Source organism: Ranitomeya variabilis, chromosome 3, assembly GCF_051348905.1.
Source record: "Ranitomeya variabilis isolate aRanVar5 chromosome 3, aRanVar5.hap1, whole genome shotgun sequence".
NCBI classification, from domain to species: Eukaryota; Metazoa; Chordata; class Amphibia; order Anura; family Dendrobatidae; genus Ranitomeya; species Ranitomeya variabilis.
This window is the reverse complement of record NC_135234.1, coordinates 257,397,050-257,423,729: the sequence shown is the minus strand read 5'-3', so window position 1 is coordinate 257,423,729 and position 26,680 is coordinate 257,397,050. Positions and strand designations below refer to the sequence as shown.

General features: G+C 45.3%; 1 protein-coding gene across 1 annotated transcript in view; it reads right to left on the bottom strand.

Moving 5' to 3' along the window:
- The window catches only part of LOC143815804 (contactin-associated protein-like 5), a 1,144,596-nt gene that overhangs the window by 615,884 nt on the left and 502,032 nt on the right, over positions 1-26,680 (bottom strand). Inside the window, exon 5 of the mRNA XM_077295418.1 lies at positions 11,006-11,209. Within this exon, the coding sequence (XP_077151533.1) occupies positions 11,006-11,209 (204 nt within the window). The remainder of the gene's footprint in view (positions 1-11,005; positions 11,210-26,680) is intronic.

Genomic DNA, 26,680 nt, shown 5'->3' with positions numbered 1-26,680 from the left:
CACTAATTTTCTAAAGTGTGGACTAGACTTTAATATGAGCTAATGTGGCCTACACAAATGTAAAGTGGTGTAACTGGTGTGTTTGGTGAACTTTATTATTTATTTATTTTTTGGGGGCTGAACTGACAACAGATAGAGCTGCAGTCACACGGAGACCGTGCAGACAGACGTAAACGGCGCTACAAGGCCCAAAAACCCTCCTCTACGTTATCCTATGTAGTGTTTTTCCACAAATTAGCTGGAGACGGGTGGAAAGACACTAATAGGATTTTTTTGAATAAATTAGCAGCAGACTACACTACTTGAAAAAAAATGAAAATTGATTTGGCGGTATGACGCAGTGAACAACCCTGAGCTGGAGACAACCAGGCTACGGCTGCTCACAGACTACAGGGCGAGCTGCAGTCACACGGAGACCGTGCAGACAGCCGTAAACGGCGCTGCAAGGCCAAAAAACCCTCCTCTACGTTATCCTATGTAGTGTTTTTCCACAAATTAGCTGGAGACGGGTGGAAAGACACTAATAGGATTTTTTTGAATAAATTAGCAGCAGACTACACTACTTGAAAAAAAATGAAAATTGATTTGGCGGTATGACACAGTGAACAACCCTGAGCTGGAGACAACCAGGCTACGGCTGCTCACAGACTACAGGGCGAGCTGCAGTCACACGGAGACCGTGCAGACAGCCGTAAACGGCGCTGCAAGGCCAAAAAACCCTCCTCTACGTTATCCTATGTAGTGTTTTTCCACAAATTAGCTGGAGACGGGTGGAAAGACACTAATAGGAATTTTTTGAAAAAAATGTGCAGCAGCCTGCACTACTTAAAACAAAATGAAAATTGATTTGGCGGTATGACGCAGTGAACAACCCTGAGCTGGAGACAACCAGGCTACGGCTGCTCACAGACTACAGGGCGAGCTGCAGTCACACGGAGACCGTGCAGACAGCCGTAAACGGCGCTGCAAGGCCAAAAAACCCTCCTCTACGTTATCCTATGTAGTGTTTTTCCACAAATTAGCTGGAGACGGGTGGAAAGACACTAATAGGATTTTTTTGAATAAATTAGCAGCAGACTACACTACTTGAAAAAAAATGAAAATTGATTTGGCGGTATGACGCAGTGAACAACCCTGAGCTGGAGACAACCAGGCTACGGCTGCTCACAGACTACAGGGCGAGCTGCAGTCACACGGAGACCGTGCAGACAGCCGTAAACGGCGCTGCAAGGCCAAAAAACCCTCCTCTACGTTATCCTATGTAGTGTTTTTCCACAAATTAGCTGGAGACGGGTGGAAAGACACTAATAGGATTTTTTTGAATAAATTAGCAGCAGACTACACTACTTGAAAAAAAATGAAAATTGATTTGGCGGTATGACGCAGTGAACAACCCTGAGCCGGAGACAACCAGGCTACGGCTGCTCACAGACTACAGGGCGAGCTGCAGTCACACGGAGACCGTGCAGACAGCCGTAAACGGCGCTGCAAGGCCAAAAAACCCTCCTCTACGTTATCCTATGTAGTGTTTTTCCACAAATTAGCTGGAGACGGGTGGAAAGACACTAATAGGAATTTTTTGAAAAAAATGTGCAGCAGCCTGCACTACTTAAAACAAAATGAAAATTGATTTGGCGGTATGACGCAGTGAACAACCCTGAGCTGGAGACAACCAGGCTATAGCTGCTCACAGACTACAGGGCGAGCTGCAGTCACACGGAGACCGTGCAGACAGCCGTAAACGGCGCTGCAAGGCCCAAAAACCCTCCTCTACTTTATCCTATGTAGTGTTTTTCCACAAATTAGCTGGAGACGGGTGGAAAGACACTAATAGGATTTTTTTGAATAAATTAGCAGCAGACTACACTACTTGAAAAAAAAAAAAAAAAAAAAAGAACAGTATGAGGCAATGAACCACCCTCCCTGAACTGAATACAACCAGCTATGGATGGCCTATGTGGCTGCACTCAGACTAGAGAGTGGGCTGCACTCACACACACACACACACAGACCTTGCAGATCGCTGTGAAAACAGCGCTACAAGGCAAAAGCAAGGTGAATAGTAGGTGAACACAGCGGTTGCTAAATTAGCCTTTGGAAAGCACAAAGAAGCAAATCGCTATCTCTAAACTGTCCCTCAGTCAGCAAACAGCGTCCTGTCACTAACTGAATTCACAGCAGAGTGATCGCAAAATGGCGCCAGCGACTTTTAAACTGCATCATGACATCATTTCAGCAGCCAATCACAGCCTTGCCAGTACTTTCATGCCCTCCATGCTAAACAGGATGTGCCCACACTTGGAATCATTCTCATTGGCTGAATTTCTGAATTTTGAATCTTGGAACTTCCGATTCCGGTATCCGATACGCGGCAAGTATCGGAATCCCGGTATCAGAATTCCGATACCGCAAGTATCGGCCGATACCCGATACTTGCGGTATCGGAATGCTCAACACTATTGGCGACTCTAGAGCGTACAACCTCAGCTGTGGATGTCACTGCTGTCGCTGTTCAGGCTGCAAGTGTAGCTGCAGTCAGTTTTTCCACTGCCACCCCTGCTCCGACTATATCCCGTCTCCCACTTCCAGAGAAGTTTGCTGGTGATAGTAAGCTATGTCGGGGATTCGTGACCCAGTGCTCCATACACCTCGAGCTCCTGGCTGCACGTTTTCCTATGGAACGGGCGAAAGTGGGATTCATTATATCTCTTTTGTCAGGCAGGGCGTTGGATTGGGCAACACTGCTTCCGCTTTGGGAGCGTGATGATCGTGTGGTACAGAGTGCTCCTCTCTTCTTGGACGCTCTGAGGCAGGTCTTTTTGGGACCACATGTCACCCACGATACCGCGCTCCAATTGTTGGCTATTACTCAGGGTTCGTCCATTGTCAGCCAGTTTGCCATCCAATTCCGGACTCTAGCCTCTGAGCTAGAATGGCCAGATAAAGTCCTCATTCCGGTGTTCTGGAAAGGACTGGCAGATCATGTAAAGGATGCCTTAGCCACCGGGGAGATTCCCGCCACACTGGAGGAGCTCATTTCCATTTCTACCCGCATCGATCTCCGTTTTAACGAGCGGAGGTTGGAGCGGACCCAGTGTAGGCAGAGGTTTCGGCTGGCTCCCACCTTTGCCAAACCTCTAGAATCTCCTGTTCTGGCGTCCGACTCCCATGAGGCCATGAAGGTTTCTCGAGCGGGACCTAGATATCAGACCGCTTGAGTACCGGTGGTGTGTAAAAATTGCCAACAACTGGGACATTACGCTAATCAATGTCCACGGCAGTCGGGAAACGATCGCGTCTAGTGACCATAGGAGGGAGTTCACTAGACTCAGCGGCATTTTCCTCCAAGTTGTCCTTTAAAGGGACAATCCTCTTAGGCTCATCCACTCATACAGTTGAGCTTTGTGTGGATTCAGGAGCAGAGGGAAATTTCATGTCCTCTGGTTTTGCTTTGCGCCACACAATACCTCTGGTAATGCTTGCCAAACCAGTAACTGTTAGAGTGGTGAATGGGTCAACACTTCTTTTACAAATCACACATCAGACTGTCCCTTTCACGTTAGCCATGTCCCCATCCCACCAGGAGGTTATTTCTGTTCTTGTCCTTCCCGAGGGAATGGATGAGATTCTGTTGGGGATACCCTGGCTCCGTTTCCACTCCCCATATATTGAGTGGACCTCTGGGAGGATATTGGGTTGGAGTGAAGCTTGTAAGGGCAGATGTGTGAAAGAGTGCGTTCAGGTTTCCACCACTGAGATACCCGCAGATCTCTCCTCAAATGCTATTAGTCCTATGCAGATGTCTTCTCCAAAAAGGCTGCGGAGACCCTTCTGCCTCACCGTCCCTATGACTATCCTATAGATCTCTTGCCTGGAGCAGAACCTCCTCGGGGACGTGTCTATCCCCTCTCTCTCCCAGAAATAGAGGCTATGTCCCAATACATCCAGGAGAATTTGGCAAGAGGGTTCATTAGGAAGTCAGTGTCACCAGCAGGGGCGGGGATCTTCTTCGTGCAGAAGAAGAATGGAGAGTTACGTCCTTGCATAGATTACAGGGGTCTTAACGCCATCACCGTTAAGAATAAGTACCTGCTGCCCCTGATTTCTGAGCTTTTTGATAGGCTTCGGGAAGCAAGGGTATTTACCAAATTAGATCTGTGGGGTGCTTATAACCTGATTCGCATCCGTGAGGGGGACGAATGGAAGACGGCGTTTAACACCAGAGATGGGCACTATGAGTATCTGGTGATGCCCTTCGGGCTCTGTAATGCCCCAGCCATCTTCCAAGACTTTGTCAACGACATCTACCTGGATATGCTCTCCACCTCGGTCGTAGTCTATCTGGATGATATTCTCATCTTTTCTCCAGATATTGACTCCCACCGGAGAGATGTTGGCAGAGTCTTCGACCTCTTAGGGGCAAATTCTCTTTATGCGAAGTTGGAGAAGTGTATGTTTGAGCAGGAGTCTTTACCTTTCCTGGGCTATATCATCTCAGCCCAGGGTTTGGCTATGGATTCTGCCAAACTACAGGCTGTGATGGACTGGCAAGAACCCCATTCTCTTAAAGCGGTGCAGCGCTTTATGGGGTTCATTAATTATTATCGCCAGTTCATTCCCCACTTCTCAACTTTGGTAGCTCCCTTGGTAGCCCTCACCAAGAAGGGAGCAAATCCCAAATTGTGGTCTGAAGAGGTCTCCAGGGCCTTTTCTTCTATTAAGTCTCATTTTGCTAGCGCTCCCATCCTACATCGTCCCGATGTTGATAAGTCGTTCATAATGGAGGTGGATGCCTCTTCCGTTGGTGCATGAGCAGTCCTCTTCCAAAAGGATGCTCAAGGTCGGAAGCATCCGTGCTTCTTTTTCTCCAAGACCTTCACACCAGCGGAGAGGAATTATTCCATTGGGGTCAGGGAGTTGCTGGCGATGAAGTTGGCTTTCTCGGAGTGGAGACATCATTTGGAAGGGGCTCGTTTTCCCTTTCAAGTCTTCACGGACCACAAAAACTTGTTATATTTGCAAACAGCCCAGCAGCTAAATTCTCGCCAGGCCAGATGGTCCTTGTTCTTCTCCTGGTTCCACTTCACCCTCCATTATCTCGCCGGGGAGAAGAACATTCGTGCTGACGCCCTCTCTCGCTCTGTTGTGTCATCTGAGGAGGAGGAAGGAGAGCCTCGGCTTATTGTCCCTTCGGAGAGCTTGAGAACCGTAGCTCCAGTTTCGCTAGAGTCTGTGCCTCCGGGCAAGACTTTTGTGCCCATTAATTTGCGACCGGAGGTTCTCTCTTGGGCTCATTCATCCAGGGTGGGTTGACACTTTGGGACAAAGAGGACATCAAAGCTGCTGGCGAGGATGTACTGGTGGCCACATATGGTCCGAGATGTCAGAGATTATATTCAGGCGTGTGTCTCCTGCGCCAAAAATAAGTCTTCTTGACAACGGCCAGCTGGGTTACTCTATCCCTTGCCGGTGGCAGACAGGCCCTGGGAGATGGACTTTGTAGTGGGTTTGCCCAAGTCTCACGGCTGTACCATCATTTGGGTCGTCCCAATCATTTCTCGAAAATGGTGCATTTTGTGCCGCTACCATGGTTACCTTCTGCACGGGCCTTGGCAGCGTTGTTCATAAAACACATCTTCCGCCTACACGGTATGCCGGACAAAATTATCAGTGACCGGGGTCCCCAGTTTGCGTTTCGGTTCTGGAGAAAGCTTTGTTGTCTTCTCAGCATTGAGTTAAATCTCTCCTCCGCATATCATCCCAAGACGAATGGGTTGGTAGAGAGGGCCAACCAGACCTTGGTCACATATTTGAAACATTTTGTCTCAGTCAGGCAGGATGACTGGGCATCCTTGCTATCGTGGGCGGAGTTTGCACTGAACAATGCCGTAGCCGACTCCACTGGACAAACCCCATTCCTCCTCCACTATGGTCAGCATCCGCGGGTACCTGTGCCTATGCCCGTGTCTTCCGCCGACTCCAGGGTGGCAGACTGGGCTGTGGAGGCACGGGAAATTTGGGACCGCACTCAGGATGCCATTCGGGCTTCCAAGGAGAGAATGAGATCCTCCGCCGATGCACATCGGCGCCCCGCTCCGACCTTTGCTCCTGGCGACTTGGTGTGGCTCTCCGCCCATAACATCAGGCTGCGAGTTGAGTCCACTAAGTTTGCACCTCGCTACTTGGGTCCTTTCAAGGTCCTCGAGCAGGTTAACCCTGTGGTCTATCATTTAGCCCTTCCGCCATGCCTGGGTATCACCGACACCTTTCATGTGTCCCTCTTGAAACCCGTATACATGTCCCGGTTTTCCGAGTCATCTGTTGGGACATCGGATTCGTCTACGGACGATTACGAGGTGAACACTATTTTGGGGTGCAAGGTGGTACGTGGCAAAAAATTTTATTTGGTGGTCTGGAAGGGTTATGGCCCTGAGGACAGGTCAGGGGAGCCTGCTAAGCACATTCGGGCTCCGCAGCTCATTGCTGCCTTCGAGTGTAGCGAGGCCCAAGGGGGAGGCCCTAAGAGGGGGGGTAATGTTAGGGGTCGAGTTCCCGCCTCTGCACAGGGGGAATCTCAGGCCATCTCGGCTGCAGTCTCCCATTCTTCTCCTGCCGCAGTGGAGCCTGCTCAGCAGAGACGTCAGTCCCAGCGTCTCGCTCAGGCTGACTCTGTACAAAGAGTTACTGCTGCTTTTCCTGCTTCTGCCATTGAAGCCAGTGTTGGGCAGCGGCGAGCAGACGCTTCTGGGACTAATTCCTGCTTTTCTCGTTCTGAGCATGCCCAGAGTAAGATCTCTCAGTGGAGATTGAGGGTCACATGTTCAGATACTGCATTCAAATCTATTGGTCCTTCTAGGAAGGTCCTGTAGGTGCGCAGGCTCTGTAGCAGCCTCTCATTGGTCCTTCTAGGAAGGTCCTGTACGTGCTGCAACTATTTAAGGCTTGCATGGCCGCACAGCCATGCACTAGTATCTTTCTAAGTTATGTGCTTTGCGCCAGTGTGGTCATGTGAGTTTGTGTTCAGGGACCCGGCTGAAATAAGCCCCTAGAATGCTGGCACCTCCGGCGAGGAGATTGTGTTTGTATGTATTCAGGGACCTGGCTGAAATAAGCTCCTAGAATGCTGGCACCTCCAGCGAGGAGTTTTGTGTGCATGCATGACCACTGACTGCTCTCATTTGAGTAGTTAGCCTGTGCCTCTGTGAAGTCTAACAGGGCACAGAGCTTTGCTTTCACGGCTGCTCTGTGAAACTAACAGAGCTAGTTCATACTGCCATATAGTGCCGCCGTTTGCTAGCAGCAGGTTCTCTTGCACGGTGGACCCCAGGCTGCGAACGCATCTATTTCAATAAAACATTTATATTTACTCGGTGCGTTCCGCTAGCCAGTCATTGACTGCTTCTGCCACTGATTTAGCTGCTCCATGTCAGTAGATGAGTGTTTTTTCTTCCTGTTGACATGGCAGGAGTATTGGCGTCATGCTGATTGACATCAGACTTCAGACTTCCACCAATTAGGCAGCAAGGAGCCAGCTGTCAATCCGCATACCAGTAGTCCTGCCCAATCAACAGGAAAAGAAACTGCTGCTGTGTTGACGTGACATCAGCAGAAGTCTGTGACCACTCTGTATTGGCAGAGAATGGCATCGGGCACAACAGGCATCTAACTAGCAAGTACTTGCCTGTCAGTGCTTAGGCACATTTTTTTAAGTCCCTGATGTCCCCTTTAAGGTGCTTTTACTGAGGTGTTACAGACTATCGCTCCCACTTTCAATCTGGTGCTTCAGCTCTGCAGTAGTACACAATCGCATTAGGGCTTTTTTCAACTAGCCACAGTACAAGCATAAAATAGCACTGCTTGGCCTACCGCCATCCTTTATACTGCCTGTGATAAGTATAACCTTTCTGAGTGGTTGTGCTAGACCATGGGATGTGATAGCTGCAGGGCATTAAGGGGGAGCCACAGATTGTTCAAATTTATGGGGCCTGCGGATTTCAGGAAATTCAACTGGAAGTTGATGCTCCATGGATCAATCTTCTCATCTTTATTTAATAATATTGAAAATGTTGAAAATAGATCACTGACTGCTGAAAGTCAAATGTAGCAGTTGGTTTAATTTGCCTTGAATTTTCTAAACTCCTGTAACGTTCATAAAAGGATGTGTAAAACTTGTCTAACAGAGATGCTGCTCCTCCCTGCAGCTTGTGTAATGGAAAAGCTGTGCTCATAGGTCTTGAAAATTACAACCTTGGTGAAAAGCTTGATGCATCGTTGACATATGTATGTCACTGGCTGCCAGTAAAGGAGAATTTCATCCTTAAAATCAAAATACTTAAAGAGGTTGTCCACTACCTGGATAACCACATTTAAAATTAATTATTTCCCCTTGCAAAATAATAATAAAAAAAATACTCACCTACTGCACTGTTGCCAGCAATTTTGGTGTCGGATCTAGAGGGATTTAAGGGGGATTGTTATGTAATGTAAGCCCTGCAGCTAATCAGCGGCTACTTTTAGGCTGCCGAGCTCTCACTATTTTCACCTGTATGATGTTCATCTGAAAACAAGCGATAGGCTCACTTAGCATAGCAACGCCACGCGAGCCTCAGAAGAACTCGCTCCTACATCTCTGGAGCAGCACCAGTGTGGGAGGTGAGTATATGTTATTTTTATTTTACAAGGGTGACTACAGCATTTAAAAGTGGTTGTCCAGTTCATAGGCAAACCCTTATTTTAGAATGCAGCATTATAGGAAATCTTCTATACAATTGATATATTTTCTCCTGTGCTCTCATTTTGCTGTATGTGCAGTGCCCCAGAGTCCTGGTCGCTGCAGTACTGTGGCTCCACCGCTAAGGGGGGCTATGGTATGTCTGATGGCACTGAAGGAGTTCATCTGACCAGGTATCACAGACACCAATACATTTCACAGTCTGGCCTCCAGGGGGAGCTAAGGGTTCTATTCATTAGGCCACTCCTCACAATCTGGTAAAACTGGGGGTTAGGCAGGAAGTTAGGAGAGAAAGCTGACTGGGTTGGAACCAGGCAACACCTTGTGGCAGAGGGTGTTGTAGGGGAAGATCCAGAGGGGTCCCTGTCAGGGGTGGGATCCTGACAGAGGCCTAGCAACCAGAGAGAATGTTACAGGACCGTGCCTGCACGATATAGCGGCAGTACCCCAAGAAAGGATAAGAAGCGAAGTTTATTGTGCTGAGTGAGAAAAGAGATCAACGCAACAACGAGAATACCAGTAGGAGTCGTGCTGTAAGACGAGGCAACATCCTATTGAGGCGCATAACCGGTGGCCGGAACGCCGAGGAAGTATAGAGGCAAAACTTCAAACCTACGGCAGGACAGTCAGTTACAGGCGGGCTGTCTCACCCAGACCCAGGAAAGCACAAGGGGGGTAACAACAGGAGTGGTGTGACGCTAGAGTCCCGGAAGAGCTCCGAGCCTCCCCGTCATATGGGTGCGTCCTAACCGTAAGATCAGGGGGACGTAGAGGGAGAACATCAGAATCGAGTTGTGAGGGAACACGAGAAACAGACACAACAGTTGTGGGAGCTATCCCGTAAGCACAGCAGGGGAGGACCACAACACACAAGCGCAGGAAGGTAGGCACAGATTTCCACCTGCAAAGGGAACTCTGGAGGTGCCATCGGACCGACCGGACTTGCGCAGCCCGGTTAACCGTATTCCGGATTGAGGACTCAGAAGCCTTCAGTAAAGAGGTAAAGAGACTGCAACCTGGTGTCCTCGTTATTGACCGCGACCGGCACTACACCGCACCGTAACATCAGCACCATACCACCATCTTTCATTGTGCACCCCTCAGCAGGGTCACGGACCGGGTCTAGCCACCGTGACAACCCCAGAGCAGAGACTCACAGGCCCGGTACCGGGTACCCCTCGGCCCTGCGGCAGTGGGGGCGCTACATATGCAAAAATGGAGAAGACTTTCTGTCTAGAGCCCATTTTCCAAAGAGAAACAAAACCCACAATTATTTCCAAAGTTCTTATTGTTCATGCTCCACGTTTCCTGCCTTAGACAATGAGTAGTCTATTCTGCGACATGGTGTCTCATGTTGTATTAGCTAACTATAATGCAGAAAGAGTAGCATGCCTGACCCAGCACCCCAAGTCCTGTATCCTGCTTCTACCAGGCTTCCAATAAACAAAGAATGGCTAATAACCAAGGATGTAACCAAAAATACCAAATAAATAAATGCATACATGGTTAAAATAGTGTCACACAGTAGAGGTGGCAACACACACAGGAGAAAACGTTGAATACATAGTTTACAGATGACTGCGCTCTGTAAAAATGTCATTGGAAAACACTCACCCCGACAGAAAACTGACCTACAATAATAGGAACTATAAAAGTGTGAATATGGGTTATAAGTACCCAACAGCTGTCGTCATACAGTAGCTTAAAGCCTATAAATTACTATATCACAGAGCCTGAATGGTAGTAAGGTCCACAGTGATAAGAAATAAGAATATAAGAGTGTAATACACAAATCAGTAGTATAGCATATGCACTCATCTCTTCTCCTGCTCGAATGGTGCTCACTCCTTGTACATTTTAGCACAGCCTTCATCTGCCCATCAGAGCCTAATTTACCATTAGATACATCATAAATCGACTACCTTCTCAAACCGCAAACCAGATGAAGCCACAGTGTTATCTTACATTACAACTTTTGTACCGCTAGAAACATGTAGTCAAGCAGTTGACCCACTTAGAAGCAGACGAAAGAAACATTATTGGTAATACTAAATGTTGTACGTGAAAGAATGATTTTGTCTTTCAACATGAGAATTTTTTTGGCATCCATGATCACTAACTCTGAAATATCTGATCCTGTTTAATTCAAATTTATCTTTAAACATTATATCCACTGATAAAGGAAACCACTATTAATGACTGCCAATGGCTAAATCCGACAAATAAAGCCACAATAGCATTTTTCATAAATTGACGAGAAAAAAAATTCCGTACCCAGATTAATGTAGAGAACTAATCTTCCTTTCTGTAGCTCCAGAGTAATATAATCCCCACGCTGTCCTTCTCCGTGAAATAATACGCCTTCGCTCAGCATGCTCTTGAACTTCAGGGAAATGACATCTTTAAATGTGGTCATCAGTTTCTGATTGAACCTGTAGAGGAGGGAGCTTCTGCCATCAAAGTCGGCTACATCAGATTCTAGATATGAGCAAACAAAAAGGCAATTGACAAGCGTCCGTGTAAGCACACAAGCAAGGTCAATGATAATGCTGCCTGCTATTGACATGAACATGAGCGGCATCATTATTGGCAAATATTGGACAGTCATTGTCTTCTCACTGAAGCAAATCCCCTGACAATTTGCCGCAAACTTTCAGCCTTGTTTACTAGAAATATTCGCCCTTGTTGGTAATGTCTGCTTGATACAATGGAGAAACACAATTGCTGAAAAAAGAAAAAGAATCCTCAATGTGTCTCCAGTGTGTTCACGTTGTGTGGAGATATATAAAAGACATACATCAACTGTTTATGGCTGATAACGCCAGACCTTTTTGTTACACATTTGTTTCTCCAGTTCAATGTCTATCTGTCAAAAGGTAATGTTTCTCCTCATGGAGACCCAGCTACTATGGAGTCTTTATGGCAGTGCTCTCTGTGGAAAAAGTATGCTGGATTGTCATAACCTACCTAGGCTTCCCTTCACTAAGGAAATATTCTGTTCACTACAAAAGCCCTGTATCTACTGTACATTTTATGGTCAAAGTGAATGTACATGTTGGTGCCACTTCTGACACTCAAAAACCCTGTAATTCCCCCATAGCTATGCCCCTGTTATATAAATAGCTATCTAGCAGAAAGAAAGCTCTCTGGTGCCACCTCTACATTAATACATTATGCCACTGATGGGGAAATTGAAGAAATACTGAAGATTTAGAACTTAGAGATCTTGTTTGTGGAACTTTCCATCAACAAATAAGGTTTGGTGTGTTGGGCTCATCAGAAGAGGTGATTCTAAGAGCTAAACATCCTGCTGTAACAACATGCAAGACTCCTAGAGTTGTGGTGTATATTACATCACAGCCCATACACAAATATAACACATGTAAAAAGAAACTTGCGTTAATGATCCAAAAGTGTGTGATGCAAGGTTCACCTTAAACCTGACAAACTCAACATCTCCATTGTAACAATGATACACTCATTAACAGCGGATAATACCTTATTAATGGGTCCAGGAAGGTGAGAAAAATAAAAATAAATCATAGTCACTTGTAGCATTCAAAACATTAACGCTGCAGCTAATCAGCTAGTCAACGACCTCTCTCCTATCCACTGCCAGGGACTCACAGGTCTATCACTATACACGTATGCAGGGAGAGATCTGTCACTCAGGTGGACCAGATGAGGAAAAGCAATAGGGAACCCACCTTTCCAACTACTCTCGGGTCCCAGGTAGATTTTACTAACTGTTTTTCAGCTATAGTGAAACTAGCATAGCTGAAATCATACAGTCTGATATATGCTGCTCGTGGATTGAGCAGCAAGTGTCCACTGTCAGTTTCCTTTGAATGAGGAACTTTCACAAGTTTGAGTTTTTTACCTGGCCACATCATAGAATAGTAGCTTCTGTGCTGTGTAAAGCATAGTTTTTATTTTTCAATTTCTCATCTCTACGTATTTTTAGAAATATTAGCTTTTAAAGTTTAGGTTATAATTTATGTTACCGAGGACCTTTCAACAAATGTAGTTGTTTTTTTTTAAATGCGCATTCTAGTAACAGGATTGTACATAAAAATGCATTTTTTGTTATTTTCTTCTCCGAACTCCTTTGGAGAGACACAAGGCGCTGAATTTGTCTTTTCATTCTACTAGGACGTAATTCTTTAATTCTATTGATGCTGTCCAATCATGAAAGGGCAGGGTCCTTAGGTAGGAAAAAGTAGACACCCATAGTTCTGACCTAAATTAAACACCTACTGAGGTCAGGTAGTGTGCCAGTGTGATACTTACCCACCCTTAAAGGGAACCTGTCACCTGAATTTGGCGGGACCAGTTTTGGGTCATATGGGTGGGGTTTTCCGGTGTTTGATTCACCCTTTCCTTACCTGCTGGCTGCATGCTGGCCGCAATATTGGATTGAAGTTTATTCTCTGTCCTCCGGAGTACACGCCTGCGCAAGGCAATATTGCCTTACGCTGGCGTGTACTCTGGAGGACAGAGAATGAACTTCAATCCAATATTGCGGCCAGCATGCAGCCAGCGGGTAAGGAAAGGGTGAATCAAACACCCAAAAACCCCGCCCATATGACCCAAAACTGGTCCCGCCAAATTCAGGTGACAGGTTCCCTTTAAGGTACCGTTACACTAAACGATTTACCAGCGATCACGACCAGCGATACGACCTGGCCGTGATCGTTGGTAACTTGGTAAGTCGTTGTGTGGTCGCTGGAGAGCTGTCACACAGACAGCTCTCCAGCGACCAACGATGCCGAAGTCCCCGGATAACCAGGGTAAACATCGGGTTACTAAGCGCAGGGCCGCGCTTAGTAACCCGATGTTTACCCTGGTTACCATTGTAAATGTAAAAAAAAAAAAACACTACATACTTACATTCCGGTGTCTGTCACGTCCCTCGCCGTCAGCTTCCCGCACTGACACAGTCACAGTCAGTGCGGGAAGCGGACGGCAAGGGACGTGACAGACACCGGAATGTAAGTATGTACTGTTTTTTTTTTTTTACATTTACAATGGTAACCAGGGTAAACATTGGGTTACTAAGCGCGGCCCTGTGCTTACTAACCCAATGTTTACCCTGGTTACAAGCGAACACATCGCTGGATCGGTGTCACACACACCGATCCAGCGATGACAGTGGTTGATCCAGCGACGAAATAAAGTTCTGGACTTCTAGCTCCTACCAACGATATCACAGCGGGATCCTGATCGCTGCTGCGTGTCAACCACAACGAGATCGCTATCCAGGACGCTGCAATGTCACGGATCGCTGTCGTTCTCGTTGGAAAGTTGCTCAGTGTGACGGTACCTTTAGAGTTGGTCATGTAAATCAGATAAAGTTTTGCGTAAGTGAAAAAGAACTGTTTTGAGCTCAGATTAATGAAAATGTGTAATTCTGTATGGAAACCCTGGATGCCATGTTCTGTAGACTTAAGAAAATAGCAACCATCCTGCTCATTATTAGCACACAGTTCAAAAGACTGTCTCTCGGATGGTTTGGGTTGCATTAGTGCTTATAGTATTGGCAGGTTACACCCCTTGAAAGACGCTATCAATGCTGAACATTAGGGAAGAGTGAGACGTCCATATAACTCAGACACAGATCTGTCATGATCTCTGCAGGCAGAGATCATAGCAAGCCTATAGAGGGACAAGCTCTCGGAAGATGGAACTATACTGACCATGAACTAAGCCTGCCGCGCAACTAGAAATAGCCAGGTAGCATTTCCTATTTATTGCTAGATGCCCAGCTCTGGCCTAAGACCTAAATAGCTAGCAGAGGGAAATATAAGACCTGGCTCACCTCTAGAGAAATATTCCAAAGAAGACAGTAGCCCCCCACATATAATGACGGTGAGTTCAGATGAAACAACAAACGCAGCAGGAAAATAGTCTTAGCAAATTTGAGGTCCGCTTACTAGATAGCAGAAGACAGATAGTATACTTTCATGGTCAGCAGAAAAACACTAACAAAACACCATCCAGAGATTACCTTAAACTCTGGCATTAACTCATAACACCAGAGTAGCAATCCCTGATCAACGAGAGCTTTCCAGACACAGTAACAAAACTTCAGCTGTGAACTGGAACAAATAGGCAAAACGAAACATGGACAAAAGTCCAACTTATCTAGTAGTTGTCAGAAGCAGGAACAAGCACTGAGAGGCATCAGATAACATTGTTGACCGGCAAGAAACCACCAGAGAAATGAGCTTAAATAGCAACACCCACTACTGATGGAAACAGGTGAAACAGGAAAGAGGATGACAAGTCCAATTCCACAAGCGGCCACCGGGGGAGCCCAGAATCCAAATTCACAACAGTACCCCCCCCTCAAGGAGGGGGCACCGAACCCTCACCAGATCCACCAGGGCGACCAGGATGAGCCCTATGGAAGGCACGAACAAGATCAGAAGCATGAACATCAGATGCATTGACCCAAGAATTATCCTCCTGGCCGTAACCCTTCCAGTTGACCAGATACTGGAGTCTCCGTCTGGAAACACGAGAGTCCAAAATTTTCTCCACAACGTACTCCAACTCACCCTCAACCAACACCGGAGCAGGAGGCTCAACTGAAGGTACAACAGGTACCTCATACCTGCGCAATAACGACCGATGAAAAACGTTATGAATGGAAAAGGACGCAGGGAGGTCCAAACGGAAAGAAACAGGATTAAGAATCTCCAATATTCTATAAGGGCCGATGAACCGAGGTTTAAACTTAGGAGAAGAGACCCTCATAGGGACAAAACGAGAAGACAACCACACCAAATCTCCAACACAAAGCCGAGAACCAACACGACGATGACGGTTGGCAAAACGCTGAGTCTTCTCCTGGGACAACTTCAAATTGTCCATAACCTGCCCCCAGATGTGATGCAATCTCTCCACCACCGCATCCACTCCAGGACAATCCGAGGATTCCACCTGACCGGAGGAAAATCGAGGGTGAAACCCCGAATTACAGAAAAACGGGGACACCAAGGTGGAAGAGCTGGCCCGATTATTGAGAGCGAACTCTGCCAATGGCAAAAAAGCAACCCAATCATCCTGGTCAGCAGAGACAAAACACCTCAGATATGTCTCCAGGGTCTGATTAGTCCGCTCGGTCTGGCCATTAGTCTGAGGGTGAAAAGCAGATGAAAAAGACAAATCTATGCCCATCCTAGCACAGAATGCCCGCCAAAATCTAGACACAAATTGGGTACCTCTGTCAGAAACAATATTCTCAGGAATACCGTGCAATCGGACAACATTCTGAAAAAACAGAGGAACCAACTCAGAAGAAGAAGGCAACTTGGGCAGAGGAACCAAATGGACCATTTTAGAGAAACGGTCACAGACCACCCAGATGACAGACATCTTCTGGGAAACAGGCAGATCTGAAATAAAATCCATCGAGATGTGTGTCCAAGGCCTCTTAGGAATAGGCAAGGGCAACAGCAGTCCGCTAGCCCGAGAACTACAAGACTTGGCCCGAGCACAAATGTCACATGACTGCACAAAGACTCGCACATCTCGTGACAGGGAAGGCCACCAGAAGGATCTTGCCACCAAATCCCTGGTACCAAAAATTCCGGGATGACCTGCCAATGCAGAAGAATGTACCTCAGAGATGACTCTACTGGTCCAATCATCCGGAACAAACAGTCTATCAGGCGGACAACGATCCGGTCTATCCGCCTGAAACTCTTGCAAGGACCGCCGCAGATCAGGAGAAACGGCCGACAAAATTACTCCCTCCCTAAGGATACCTGTGGGTTCAGCATTACCAGGAGAGTCCGGGTCAAAACTCCTAGAAAGGGCATCTGCCTTAACATTCTTAGAACCCGGTAGGTATGACACCACAAAATTAAAGCGAGAAAAAAATAAAGACCAGCGCGCCTGTCTAGGATTCAGGCGCCTGGCAGTCTCAAGATAAATCAAATTTTTGTGGTCAGTCAATACCACCACCTGATGCTTAGCCCCCTCTAGCCAATGGCGCCACTCCTCAAACGCCCACTTCATGGCCAAAAGCTCCCTATTCCCAACATCATAATTCCGCTCTGCGGGCGAAAATTTGCGAGAAAAGAAGGCACAAGGCCTAATGACGGAGCAGTCGGAACCTTTCTGCGACAACACTGCCCCAGCTCCGATCTCCGAAGCGTCAACCTCAACCTGAAAAGGCAGATTCACATCAGGCTGACGTAACACAGGGGCAGAGGCAAAACGGTGCTTAAGCTCCTGAAAGGCCTCTACAGCATGAGGGGACCAATTAGCAACATCAGCGCCATGTCTGGTCAAATCAGTCAGTGGTTTAACGACATCCGAAAAACCAGCAATAAATCGGCGGTAAAAGTTGGCAAAGCCCAAAAATCTCTGAAGACCCTTAAGAGAGGAGGGCTGAGTCCAGTCACAAATAGCTTGCACCTTGACGGGATCCATCTCAATGGAAGAGGGAGAAAAAATATACCCCAAAAAGGAAATTTTCTGGACCCCAAAAACGCACTTAGACCCCTTCACACATAAAGAATTAGACCGCAGAACCTGAAAAACTCTCCTGACCTGCTGGACATGAGAGTCCCAGTCATCAGAAAAAATCAGAATATCATCCAGATATATTATCATAAATTTATCCAGAAAATCGCGGAAAATATCATGCATAAAAGACTGGAAAACTGAAGGGGCATTAGAAAGACCAAAAGGCATGACCAAATACTCAAAGTGGCCCTCGGGCGTATTAAATGCGGTCTTCCACTCATCCCCCTGCCTGATCCGCACCAAATTATACGCCCCACGAAGATCAATTTTAGAGAACCACTTAGCACCCTCTATACGAGCAAACAAATCAGTAAGCAATGGCAATGGGTATTGGTACTTAACAGTGATCTTATTCAGAAGCCGATAATCAATACATGGTCTCAAAGAGCCGTCCTTTTTTGAGACAAAGAAAAACCCAGCTCCCAAGGGAGAAGAAGATGGACGAATATGTCCCTTTTCCAAAGACTCCTTTATATATTCCCGCATAGCAGCATGTTCCGGCACAGACAGATTAAACAAACGACCCTTTGGATATTTGCAACCCGGTATCAAATCTATGGCACAATCGCACTCACGGTGCGGAGGTAACGACCCAAGCTTGGGTTCGTCAAAGACGTCTTGGTAATCAGAGAGGAACTCAGGGACTTCAGAGGGAATGGACGACGAAATAGAAACCAAAGGTAAGTCCCCATGAATACCCTTACATCCCCAGCTCAACACAGACATTGCTCTCCAGTCCAAGACTGGATTGTGAGACTGCAACCATGGCAATCCCAGTACCAAATCGTCATGTAAATTATACAGCACCAGGAAACGAATAATCTCCTGGTGATCCGGATTGATACGCATGGTTACTTGTGTCCAGTATTGTGGTTTATTATTAGCCAATGGGGTGGAGTCAATCCCCTTCAGAGGAATAAGAGTCTCCAAAGGCTCTAAATCAAAACCACAACGATTGGCAAAGGACCAATCCATAAGACTCAGAGCGGCGCCAGAGTCAACATAGGCGTCCGTGGCAATGGATGACAAAGAGCAAATCAGGGTTACAGACAAAATAAACTTAGACTGAATGGTGCCAATGGAAACAGACTTATCAAGCTTCTTTGTACGCCTAGAGCATGCTGATATAACATGAGTAGAATCCCCACAATAGAAGCACAATCCATTCTTCCGTCTAAAATTCTGTCGCTCGCTCCTGGACAGAATTCTATCACACTGCATACTTTCTGGCGTCTTTTCCATAGACACCGCCAGATGGTGCACCGGTTTGCGCTCCCGCAGACGCCTATCAATCTGAATAGCCATTGTCATGGACTCATTCAGACCTGCAGGCACAGGGAACCCCACCATAACATCCTTAACGGCATCAGAGAGACCTTCTCTGAAAGTTGCCGCCAAGGCGCACTCATTCCACTGAGTAAGCACAGACCATTTACGGAATTTTTGGCAGTAAACCTCAGCTTCGTCTTGCCCCTGAGATAGTGCCATCAAAGTTTTTTCTGCCTGAAGTTCCAAATGAGGTTCCTCATAAAGCAAGCCCAAGGCCAGAAAAAACGCATCCACATCGCGCAACGCAGGATCCCCTGCTGGCAATGAGAAGGCCCAATCTTGAGGGTCACCCCTGAGCAAGGAAATCACAATCCTAACCTGCAAAGCAGGGTCTCCAGCTGAACGAGACTTCAGGGACAAATAAAGCTTACAATTATTTCGGAAATTCTGGAAGCTAGCTCTATTCCCTGTGAAGAACTCCGGCAAAGGAATTCTCGGCTCAGATACTGGAGCATGTACCACAAAATCTTGTAAATTTTGTACTTTCGTGATGAGATTATTCAAACCCGCAGTTACACTCTGAAGATCCATTATTGTCAGGTGCACACAGAGCCATACAGAGATTAGGAGGAGAGAGAGAAAAAAGACTGCAGCAAGGCAAACTGGAGGAAAAAAAAAAAAAAAAAAAAATTCCAGCAGACTTCTTATAACTCTCCTTTCTCAACCTGGGTCTTTAACACTTTTTGTGGCCGGTCAAACTGTCATGATCTTCCCGCACTGACACAGTCACAGTCAGTGCGGGAAGCGGACGGCAAGGGACGTGACAGACACCGGAATGTAAGTATGTACTGTTTTTTTTTTTTTACATTTACAATGGTAACCAGGGTAAACATTGGGTTACTAAGCGCGGCCCTGTGCTTACTAACCCAATGTTTACCCTGGTTACAAGCGAACACATCGCTGGATCGGTGTCACACACACCGATCCAGCGATGACAGTGGTTGATCCAGCGACGAAATAAAGTTCTGGACTTCTAGCTCCTACCAACGATATCACAGCGGGATCCTGATCGCTGCTGCGTGTCAACCACAACGAGATCGCTATCCAGGACGCTGCAATGTCACGGATCGCTGTCGTTCTCGTTGGAAAGTTGCTCAGTGTGACGGTACCTTTAGAGTTGGTCATGTAAATCAGATAAAGTTTTGCGTAAGTGAAAAAGAACTGTTTTGAGCTCAGATTAATGAAAATGTGTAATTCTGTATGGAAACCCTGGATGCCATGTTCTGTAGACTTAAGAAAATAGCAACCATCCTGCTCATTATTAGCACACAGTTCAAAAGACTGTCTCTCGGATGGTTTGGGTTGCATTAGTGCTTATAGTATTGGCAGGTTACACCCCTTGAAAGACGCTATCAATGCTGAACATTAGGGAAGAGTGAGACGTCCATATAACTCAGACACAGATCTGTCATGATCTCTGCAGGCAGAGATCATAGCAAGCCTATAGAGGGACAAGCTCTCGGAAGATGGAACTATACTGACCATGAACTAAGCCTGCCGCGCAACTAGAAATAGCCAGGTAGCATTTCCTATTTATTGCTAGATGCCCAGCTCTGGCCTAAGACCTAAATAGCTAGCAGAGGGAAATATAAGACCTGGCTCACCTCTAGAGAAATATTCCAAAGAAGACAGTAGCCCCCCACATATAATGACGGTGAGTTCAGATGAAACAACAAACGCAGCAGGAAAATAGTCTTAGCAAATTTGAGGTCCGCTTACTAGATAGCAGAAGACAGATAGTATACTTTCATGGTCAGCAGAAAAACACTAACAAAACACCATCCAGAGATTACCTTAAACTCTGGCATTAACTCATAACACCAGAGTAGCAATCCCTGATCAACGAGAGCTTTCCAGACACAGTAACAAAACTTCAGCTGTGAACTGGAACAAATAGGCAAAACGAAACATGGACAAAAGTCCAACTTATCTAGTAGTTGTCAGAAGCAGGAACAAGCACTGAGAGGCATCAGATAACATTGTTGACCGGCAAGAAACCACCAGAGAAATGAGCTTAAATAGCAACACCCACTACTGATGGAAACAGGTGAAACAGGAAAGAGGATGACAAGTCCAATTCCACAAGCGGCCACCGGGGGAGCCCAGAATCCAAATTCACAACACAGATCTCAACACAATCCTTGGACTGGCCGGCCAGACATCATTTGTTTCTATACAGCTGTAACTCTCAGATCGGGAGAACTGCTGGGCAGTCCAAGCATTTCGTTGTGATCCGTGTCCAAGTTATATAGCCGTCTGACTCTTGCCTTATATAGAGGTTTAAAAACAACATATGCTCCCATACACACAGCGTGAATTTCAAGGAAGACTTGTATAATTCAGAAAGATAATTTAAAACCACCTACTGTATCCGATACTACAGCATGGCTTCTCAGAAGACAATTTCAGGTTATGACCTGGCCATCTGCAATCCAGATCTTTCACCAACAGAAAACATTTGTCTCATTAAAAAAACAAAAAATCTGGCAAAGAAGACCCAGGACTGTTGAGAAGCCTACATCACACAAAAATGGGTCAACATTCCTCTACAAAATCTCCAGCAATTGGTTTCCTCACTTTCCAGACATTTACAGACAGTTGTAAAAAGAAGAACGGATGCTACACACTATTAGACACGGCCTTGTCCCAACTTTTTCACAATGTGTTGCTGCCATCCATGTCAAAGTGAGTTAATGTTTTAAATGCAATAGAAAAATGTCTAACTTTCATCTTCTGATTTGTGTTCTATATTCTGTCGTGAATAAAATATGGCTGCAAGAAATGTCCACATCATTGTATTCTTGCTTTCTATACATTTTAAACAGCATTCCAATGCTTTCTGATTTGGGTTGTGTTTTATTATAATTTTATAAATTAAATAATAAATAAGGTCCACCTTATGCACCATGTTCTAGTTAGGGTTAACATTCTGTGCCGCGTTACTCCCTAATGTATGTTTCTAGCAGGTTATGCTTTGTATTCAATACAGAATTTTAAATGCATAGACTAAAATTGAAAAATAAAATCCATCCTACCTGCCATCATCTGTACCTGGAGATTAGGAACTTGAGGGTAATTTATTTGTCTTTATTTTCCCTCTCTCTCTGTCCCAAATCTCTCTATCCATTATCTATCTATCCATTATCTATCTATCTATCTATCTATCTATCTATCTATCTATCTATCTATCTATCTATCTATCTATACATCTATCTGTCTATCTATCTGTCTATCTATCCATCTATCTATCTATTATATATCTATCTATTATCTATCTATCTATCTATCTATCTATCTATCTATCTATCTATCTATCTATCTAATATCTATCTATTAGTCTTACCATATAACTACTGCATTTATTTGTGCATATTATATTTAAGCAGCTATTTAGCTATTTACTTTATTTAATCGTTTTTGGCCCCATTCCACGAGCTGCTTTTGCCAGAAATTTCAGTATAAAGCTGCTTGACATGCTGCTAAAATGTTTGCACAATTTAAAATTTGCACAAAAGTTTTTACAACTTTTGATGCTGTTATCGTAATCCCAGCCATCTCTTTTTGGGAGGTGTTAAAACTTAGCGTATTGGCACTCTGTCAGTAAATATCACAAATTCATTCTAACGTACCCAAAAAGGTGTAAATGACCCCAGACATGTGCACCAGCCCCTGGCGCCTGTCCCTAGCTGACGTACACTTATCACAGTGGCACACAGCAGTGGAGGGCTGGATAAACTGAATATACAGTGAAACTACTTTCCATGCTGAAAGCTTTTAATTTTTTTCTGAAATACTTTCATAAGTCATTTGCACTTCAACTACTTTGTGGTTTAGCTCTGGAGATGGAATAAAAACACAGTGCCGGTCATAGATTAAATACCAGTAAAAGTTAATACTTTAAAACAAATGGAGCCATTTTTGATTATAGGTAAGCGGTTTCTACATTTTAATGTAAACTCCTACTATAAAATCTGTTATTTCATAAAAGGTCACCGTGATTGAAAAAGAGATTTTGGAATAAATTTTAAGTAGCAAGTTCATTTAAGTTCAAGCAATTGAGTGTTCTGGTGAAATAAGAGAAGTGTTATCGCTGGCATCTACAGATCGTGCAGATAGTGACTGAACTGACTCATAATTTCAGTGCTGACATTTACTATTTCTGCAATAATACGTAATGGATACTCGCAGCAATATTTCACTCTCATTTTCTTTTTTCTTACAGACATTTGTACCTTTACAAGGTAGAAATTGTAGATCTCAGCTTGATATCATATCGTGTGTATGTTCATTATAAAAAAAGCCTGAAACACTCCACTTAGCTCTTCAGCTTTGCTATGAAAACTGTATACAATGATGAGGAAAAAATCCACTTCTGTCAAAATGCACAGTTCTGTAGCTCTTGGGTAGCTTGAATAAACGCTGATACATTGTCTACCAATGATAATGTATTATAATGAATACATACAAAACAAAGGTATATAGATAAGTGTGGCGCCCTGCTAAGTCAGGCGTCACAAATGTCTGAACTCTGATGGAGGGAGAAGCCAGCTCTTCAGCCATTTCTATACACACACATGTAATTAGTGTTAGGGCTTTTGTGAAATCTGGTGAGTAGCAGCCCCTGCAGGTGAACTACCAAGCCCTGGAGGAGCAACCCTGCACCTCTGAGATTGGGTGTTGCTGGAGATCAAGAGGCCAGTTAGTGCCTTTGCTGTGGTCGTTGTTGGGACTCCAGCTAATTCTGTGCAGACACAAGGGTTCAAAAAGTGCCCAACTGCCAGACGGCGTCAGTTAGCGATCAGATGATGGATGTCTAGATATGATCCTTAGTTGTTGGTCAGAGGTGGGAAGAATGCTGAGGTACTTTCTTGCTAAGCCTGAGGTGCTGTGGATGCCAAGGTCAGGGCTGAGAGACGTTTTAGTGCACACATGGTGCTATATGCAGCAGGAGTGAGGAGTGGTGCAAAAAGAGCGGGGTTCATCACACCATGAGGAGCTGTTGGTTCAGTGTAATGAATAAATGTGGAGAACTGTAATTATCATCATCAACTGCTCCAGTAACAGCAAGGTTGTTTGCACTTGAGGTCTGGATATTGCTTTATTGGAACAGCCTCATCCTGGAATCCCTTCCACAACTTTCCCCTTTTTATTCTGCTGAGGATGGCCTGCCGGACGGCAAGGCCTCCATGACAGTTGGCTGCCATTACGCCCCAGCTCTGTGGTGGCCGACGCAGACACATACATTCACAGTGCCTTCAAAAAGTATTCATGCCCCATAAACTTGTCCAAATTATTTTATTTTACACCCTCAGACTTAAACATATTTTATTGGCATTTTATGTGAATTACTATGACAAAGTAGCAGGTATCTGTGAAGTGTAAAGGAAATGATACATGATTTTCTAAATATTTAAAACATAAATCCAAAAATTGTGAAATGCTTGTGTATTCAGCCCCCCTGAGTCATTACTTTGTTGGACTACCTTTTGCTGCAATTACTGCTGCAAAATTTTAGGGATATGTGCAGTGGTCATTTTCAACGACTCATAGCATTTGCCTTTAGTCCAAAATGTTCTATTTTGGTCGTATTTGACCAGAGCTTCTTCTTTCACATGGTAGCGGGAATATCTACATGGCTTGTGGAAGAAGATGCTGTGGTCATGTGAGACCAATGTAGAAGTGTTTGGCTTCAATGCGAAACATTATGTGTGGCGGAAAACTAACATTGCACTTCACTCTGAAATTACCCACCCCACTGTCAGACATGGTGGTGGTAGCATCATACTTTTGGGATGCTTTTTTTCTGCAAGAACAGGAAGCTGGTCAGAGTTGATGGGAAAATCGATGGAACTAAATACAGGGCAATCCTGGAGGAAAACCTGATATAGACCTTCAAAAGACTTGAAACTGTGATGTAGGTTCACCTTCCAGGAGGACAACATTCCTAAACATACTGACAAAGCTATAATGAAATGGTTTAGCTCAAAGCATATTCATGTGTGTAAATGACTTAGTCATAGTCCAGATCTAAATCCCATTGAGAATCTCTGGCAAGACATGAAAATTGTTGTTCACAGACACTCTCTATCCAATCTCACTGAGCTGGAGCTAGTTTGCAATGAAGAATGTAAATTCTAGCCTATGGATGTGCAAAGCTGGTAAAGACATCCCCAAAAACTGGCAGCAGTATTTGCAACAAAATATGATCCTACAAAAGTATTGACTCAGGGGGGTGAATACAAATGCACGTCACAATTTTCAGATTTATACTGTTAAGATATTTATAAAACAATGTATCAGTTCCTTTACACCTCATAGATACTGTTAGGGCTAGCGGAACGCACCATGTAAATATAGAGCACTGCGCCCTGTTTGACTTCACAGTGGCACAGGCTAACTACTCAACTGAGAGCAGTCAGTGGTCATGCATGCACCCAATCTCCTCGCCGGAGGTGCCAGCATTCTAGAGGCTTATTTCAGCCAGGTCTCTGAATACATTCACACAAAATCTCCTCGCCGGAGGTGCCAGCATTCTAGTGGCTTATTTCAGCTGGGTCCCTGAACACAAACTCACATGACCACAGTGGCGCAAAGCACATAACATAGAACAATACTAGCGCATGGCCGTGCGGCCATGCGAGCCTTAAATGGTTGCAGCATGTACAGGACCTTCCTAAAGGACCAATGGCCTTAGCTGCAGTATCTGACCATGTGACCCTCGATCTCCACTAAGAGATCTTACTCTGGGCATGCTCAGAACGAGAAAAGCAGGACTTAGTCCCAGAAGCATCTGCTCGCCGCTGCCCAGCACTGACTTTCATGGCAGAAGCAGGAAAAGCAGCAGTAACTATTTGTACAGAGTCAGGCTGAGCGAGACGCTGGGACCGACGTCTCCGCTGAGCAGGCTCCACTGCGGCAGAAGAAGAATGGGAGACCGCAGCGGAGATGGCTCGAGATTCCCCCTGTGCAGAGGCGGGAACTCGACCCCTAACAGATACTTGATACTTTGTGTTGGTATCTACTATATAATTGTCTAAGTGTCACTTCCGTCTGTCCTTCTGTCTGTCTGTCACGGATATTCATTGGTCGCGGCCTCTGTCTGTCATGGAAATCCAAGTCGCTGATTGGTCACGGCAAAACGGCCACGACCAATCAGCGACGGGCCCAGTCTGGCAGCAAAATGGCCGCTCCTTACTCCCCGCAGTCAGTGCCTGCTCCATACTCCCCTCCAGCCAGCGTTCACACAGGGTTAATGGCAGCGGTAATTGACGGCGTTATGCCGCGGGTAACGCACTCTGTTACCGCTGCTATTAACCCTGTGTGACCAACTTTTTACTATTGATGCTGCCTATGCGGCATCAAAAGTAAAAAGATCTAATGTTAAAAATAATAAAAAAAATTAAAAATAGTTACAGTTAGGTCCATATATATTTGGACAGAGACAACATTTTTCTAATTTTGGTTATAGACATTACCACAATGAATGTTAAACAAAACTATTCAGATGCAGTTGAAGTTCAGACTTTCAGCTTTCATTTGAGGGTATCCACATTAAAATTGGATGACGGGTTTAGGAATTTCAGCTCCTTAACATGTGCCACCCTGTTTTTAAAGGGACCAAAAGTAATTGGACAGATTCAATAATTTTAAATAAAATATTCATTTTTAGTACTTGGTTAAAAAACCTTTGTTGGCAATGACTACCTGAAGTCTTGAACTCATGGACATCACCAGACGCTGTGTTTCCTCCTTTTTGATGCTCTGCCAGGCCTTCACTGCGGTGGTTTTCAGTTGCTGTTTGTTTGTGCGCCTTTCTGTCTGAAGTTTAGTCTTTAACAAGTGAAATGCATGCTCAATTGGGTTGAGATCAGGTGATTGACTTGGCCATTCAAGAATATTTCACTTCTTTGCTTTAATAAACTCCTGGGTTGCTTTGGCTTTATGTTTTGGGTCATTGTCCATCTGTAGTATGAAATGACGACCAATCAGTTTGGCTGCATTTGGCTGGATCTGAGCACACAGTATGTCTCTGAATACCTCAGGATTCATTCGCCGGCTTCTGTCCTGTGTCACATCATCAAT